At 38.1% G+C, this 5817-nt stretch overlaps 1 protein-coding gene across 1 annotated transcript in view; it reads left to right on the plus strand.

The window, feature by feature from the left end:
- The window catches only part of Abcd2 (ATP binding cassette subfamily D member 2), a 40299-nt gene that overhangs the window by 10304 nt on the left and 24178 nt on the right, over positions 1–5817 (plus strand). Inside the window, exons 4-5 of the mRNA XM_005354318.3 lie at positions 3160–3325; positions 3992–4086. Coding sequence (XP_005354375.1) covers positions 3160–3325; positions 3992–4086 — 261 coding nt within the window. The remainder of the gene's footprint in view (positions 1–3159; positions 3326–3991; positions 4087–5817) is intronic.

Genomic DNA, 5817 nt, shown 5'->3' on the forward strand with positions numbered 1-5817 from the left:
AAAAAAAAAAAAAGAACAACAACAATAAGACCTGTGGCTACCACTGGGTTAAGATTAGAAAGACTATTCAGTTCAGATATTTCCAAAATTCTATTAATTAATTTTATAAATCATAAAGCAATATGAATGTTCAAGTACCATTGCAAATTTATCTCCTAATTTAATTAAAGGACAGTATATGATACAGCTTCAAAGTTTCTGAGTGCCTTACAGAACTGATTTACTGATTTGGATTTTTTTTTTCCTACCATAAAACCAATAGTTCAGTACCACTTATCTCAACTCCTCGGTTTCTAAAATTTCAAACAGTAATTTTAATAATCTTGGTACCTAGTTTAAGGGATAGTTTTTTCCATGTCACTCACTTTAATATTAAGCAATATATTTACTATTAAAATTAGACAGTGCCAGACAGTGGTGGTGCATGCCTTTAATCCCAGTACTTGGGAGGCAGAAGGAGGCAGATCTCTAAGGAGATAGAAACCAGCCTGATGTATTGAGTGAGTTCCAGGACAGCCAGGGCTACACAGTGAAATTTTGTCTCTGGGGAGGGGGGGGGAATAAATAAATAAATAAAACAAAGAAATTGCCCATCTCACATTGAAACATGCTAAGTCACTAAAGGATCATCATTTACCCATCCTAGATTATCTCCAATGATAAAAATTACCTCACTTGTCATTATCTCAACTTCATATGCCATGAATCTAAGATTGTTCACTTCTTAAAGGCACATTGTGCTATTGTGAGCAGACAAGAAGTCACCATGCCTTCTCTACCAGCTGCAAGGAGCAAAGGCTCCTTCTTAGTCAGGATTCTACATTCCACAACAAACGCCCGGGTGACCCAAAGCTCCTGTCTTCTGGCATACCCTTAGTTTCATAGACATTCCCTTCCCATTCCAGTGTCTATCCCAGTCTACTTACCCATTGCTTCCTGATCCTTTTTAGTTCTTCTGTAATTTTAGGTTTTTCCTATGCCAATATTCTTATTTGCCCAATTGGCTGCTTGGTTTATGTCAACCTGACACAGAGCCGGACATATCCGGAAAGAGGGATACTTAATTGAAACAATGTCTCTAATGAGATTGGCTTGTGGGGGTATTGTACGGGTTGTGGGAAGGCCTATATCACTGTGGGTAGGTAGTGCCAGGGGCCCCTTCTGAGCAGGTGGTCCTGAGTTGTATACTAAAGTGGCTGAACTTACCATGCGAGCAAGCCTGTAAGCACTGCTCCTCATGGCCTCTCCTTCAGTTCCTGCCTGCAGTGTCCTGCCTTCAGTTTCTGCCCTGACTTCCCTCAGTGACAGAGTGTGGCCTAGCAGTTGTAGGATGAAACAAACCCTCTCCTCTCCAGGTAGCTTTTGGTCATGGTTTTTTTTATCAGTAGAAGTCCTCACTAGAACACACAAGTTTCTTTTAAATATGTATTTTGCTAAACTGTCTCTTGTATTGGCGTAAATGGATGTAGACAGATTGTAAAAATATATACAGCTTTAATGGGGAAATAGACTTACAGAACCACAGGTTCCCGCAGAGAACAGGAAAGCAGAAGGGGCCATCGGCTCATGCTTGCCAGATTTATATGTAAACATTAGCCCGAGGCAAACACACCCCCTAATGGGCTGGGCTTATCCCTACAGTCTTTTTGCCTCTATTTAAGAGACTTCCTTCCAGATACCATTTTCAAAGTCTTCCTCTTCCTTTAGATAGCTATAACATTAACGTACATCAATAAATGGTCAAATTACAGGCCTTCTACTGTGACACTAACACCTCTTCATCATGGTTTAAGTTTTACACACAAAGCTCTCAGCCATCTGCCAGCACCCGTGTGTTAATCTACAGATGACGGTTACGAGACATCTTTTGTGACATGCATGCTTATTGGTGTCAGTTTTCCAATTCTTTTGCTGAGCCAAATAATACGGTTAAGGCAAGTCACCTTTCACAGTCCCCCGAGAGCAAGCTGTTCTGGCAGAATAGAAAACCAGCAGAAGTTTAGCCTGGATGGACAGCTGGTACAACCAGAGCAAAGTGTCTCTCTATGGAGCCTTGTGGACTAAAGCAGAAATTTATTTCAGCTTGTCTAGAAAAAAAAATCATCTGCTTATAGCTAACCTTGATCACTGAAGCCATATTTGTCTTCAGTCCAGAAGCTGGATTGTGGGGTTTGTGCTGCAAAGGTCCTGAAGCCTCTCACTGGGCTCTTTCACAATGTGTCCTCTCTATTACAGATATTCCTCTGCTGAAACAGGAACTTTGGCAACATTTGGCTTAGAAACGTTTGTTTATAAATAAGACCCAAAGTACTTTTCTCCTATTTAATAAATTCCTTTCCACGCGTGTATAAACAAACCTGTTTCTTGATGTTACTTTTAGTTAGGAAAGCTGCTTCGGGTTATATTTGGAGACAGCAAACATGGCTGGAAGAATTGTTTGCTTTTAATATTTAACTAATAAATAAAATTAGAGTCAATGTCATATTGGTTTTCATTGCTCTGTTTCGAATTTTTTGTATGTGTGGGTATTTATGAAGGTGTGAACTCTGAGGCTTCATATCTGCTTGACGAGTGTTCCATCCATCACCAAGCTACATATGCATAGTAATGATCTAGTTTATATAGAAAGAGAAAAGGGATGGTAATTGTAATACATATTTTTAATCTCAGTGCTTAGGAGGCAGGGCAGGCAGATCTCTTTATGAGGCCAGCCAGAGCCGCTACACAGTGAGTCTCTGACTCAAAAACAAAACAAAGAAGCAGAAAACCCAAACAAACAAACAAACAAACAAACAAACGGAAGCAAAAATAAAGGATCATCCTTTCATTTAAGCGGGACAAATCAGAAATGTGCCTAAAAGACATGCGTGACTCATTAATATTACAGAAGCTGCTCAGTTCATTTTTGAGCACTGAGGTAAATCAATAAAAATATTGATGTTTTACAACTCCAACGAAACCTATACCGATGTCTTCTTTATTGTCCCTAATAAGCTTCTTACCATGGCTTGCTTCAGTAATCAGATGTATTAGTTTTTTTTGCCATATACAATAAAGTAGACTCTTCAGCAACAAATTAAGAAGTTTATATGCTACATAATATTTTAGAGTATCTATTATGGCTCTATTATTAACTCATTCTTTACATATTGATTTTAGATCACTGAACTAGCAGGTTATACTGCTAGAGTCTACAATATGTTCTGGGTCTTTGATGAAGTGAAAAGAGGCATTTATAAGAGAAATGTCACTCAGGAGACTGACCAGCATAGCAAGAGTGGAGGGAACGTGGAGCTACCCCTCAGTGACACCCTAGCAATTAAAGGTAACTAACTTCAGGGGTTTTCATGATGTGGGATTCAGTGTCATCTTAGAAAAGGGCTCTTTTCTAGAAAACAGATTTTCAGAGTTAAAGAAACTAGAATTTGAACAGCAAGCATTATTTAAACAGTGGTCTGTAATATTGTGCTGACAAGCAGGGAAGGAAGGAATCGTGGCAGTGATATTCTGGGAAATGTCTTCACATTGTGTTTGCAGACAGCACAAGTGGCTGAAAGAATTGTTTGCTCTTAAAGTCTGAGCTAATAAATAGAACTAATGCTACTGCCTTATTGTTTTTCATTATTCTATTTCTAAATGTTTGTCACGTGTTAAAGTATTTCACTTCCTAATTCTTTTCTTGGAACATTGTGGGGTTTTTTTGTAGGAAATAGGGGAACTAAATAACTCTAATTGTATGGTTAGGTTACTTCAGATAGAGTTTAAATCTGTGAGGATAAAGGTACTGGTTTTGATTATAAGATTGTTTTCTCAGAAATATTTTCTAAGTGGATTTAAATATAGATGTTAAATTGACTTCATATATTTTTTCTTATGACTTATAGATGTGAATTATCTTTATAATCGAGTTAATCCATTCTGTCGTATTATTCAAATTAACTAGTAGTAACTTGCGATGGCCTTTGTAACGTAAACTATTCCTTGATTACAGGAACAGTTATTGATGTGGATCACGGAATCATTTGTGAAAATGTGCCCATAATTACACCAGCAGGAGAAGTGGTGGTTTCAAGGCTAAACTTCAAAGTAAGATGATAGTCAAGAATCTTCTGGTTGTTGGCCTCACACTAATAGAAAACCACTCAGAATTCATGTACCTTATGTTAAATACTTGGAGAGGAGCGTGTGGAAAAGGGGAAGTCAAAAAAGGTATGCACAGCGGCTCAGTTGCAGCAGCAGTAACTTCCTCAGAGAGCAGAGAGAAAAGAGAACTCTGATTTTAGCTGCTTTAGTGCTAGGTTGAAAATCAAATTACAGATCACTGAGACCCTTCAAGGTAGTTTGGGGGGGAACAAGAGGAAATATCAGAAATTAATATCTGGAAATGAACTTTAATTTTTTATAAAAGTTATTAAGAAATCTGTAAGACTACAGTCTTATATACTTTCTAAAAATATTGCCATTCCCCAAAGGTCATTCCAAATTCAGTTTATCTAATACATGTTTTCTAACTTTAATTTCTACTTTAAATAATCAGAAGATTCATGGATACAGCTTCAGGTTTTAATTCTGTTGAAAATAATTGATTTAATATTCTACATATTAATTACAAAACTAAGAAGTACAAGAACATTTTGTAAGTCCACGCTCTGATTTTAAGGCTTTGTGAAATTTAAACATACATTTAGAACTAAGTGTAAAATGGCAAACATGTTGTATTAGGTACTTCAGTCATTATGTCAGTTCACTGACAACTTAGAAAGAGGAAGTATTTAGTTGGCTCTTGGTTTCAGGGGATCTACTCAGGGTTGAGCTGTCTCACGGCGTTGGGCCTGAGAAATAGCTGAACATCTTCCAGGAACGAGTACCAAAGGAAAGTCCTTAGTGCACGCTAGATAGCAAGTAGGGAAAGAGAATGCACAAAGGGTCAGGCCAAAAACAATCTGAGGGCACATTTCCACTGACCCTCTTCTTCTAGGTAGAACTCATGTCTGAGGCTCTCCACCAAAATGTAACACAAGTTGGAGACTTAGTGATCGACACATGATTCTAGGGGGGACATTTCAGATTCAAACCATACCAACTAAAATGAGGGCAACTGAGCTGTGTTTAAATGAAGGCATGATTAGACTTCATAACTCAATTATGAACGTCATAATACTAATGATTTTGGAATAGATCTTAGTCTAGGCTTAATTATTAGAGACATATTTGCAATTGATGAAGGTTACTGAATGTTGAAAAGAGAGGGTGCAATACATTAAACACAAAGGAAATTCTGTTAATAAGTTCGCGAGAAATAACTTGGTCAGGATTTATCATTTCAGTATAAACCTACAGAATGGTTTTATTCTTAGGATAGGACATGGGTACCAATTAGCTACTCACTTCAAATATGAATTTTTTTATTATCTATTAATACTTCAGCAATTTAGATGGGAATAAAGCTAAGTGGTTAGGGTGCTTGCCTGGCATTCAAAGACCTTGAGTCCAGTCCCCACTGAAAAACAAAGGAACAGAAACAGTCTGTGATTGTTATATGGCTCTGAGTTTCTGTGGTTGTTTTGTTGGTGTAGGTAATATATTACTGGTTCTTGTTGCTCTAATTTTTAAATAAACAGGTGACAGGGCCTGAATGTACTGTCTTCTAACTATACCCCGTAGAGCCCTCATACCCTGAATTAAAACCCGGAGCTCAGTCTCTTGTAGAAAATAAACTGTGGCCGGGCGGTGGTGGCACACGCCTTTAATCCCAGCACTCGGGAGGCAGAGGCAGGCGGATCTCTGTGAGTTCGAGGCCAGCCTGGTCTACCAAGG

This window comes from Microtus ochrogaster, chromosome 15 (assembly GCF_000317375.1).
Source record: "Microtus ochrogaster isolate Prairie Vole_2 chromosome 15, MicOch1.0, whole genome shotgun sequence".
NCBI classification, from domain to species: Eukaryota; Metazoa; Chordata; class Mammalia; order Rodentia; family Cricetidae; genus Microtus; species Microtus ochrogaster.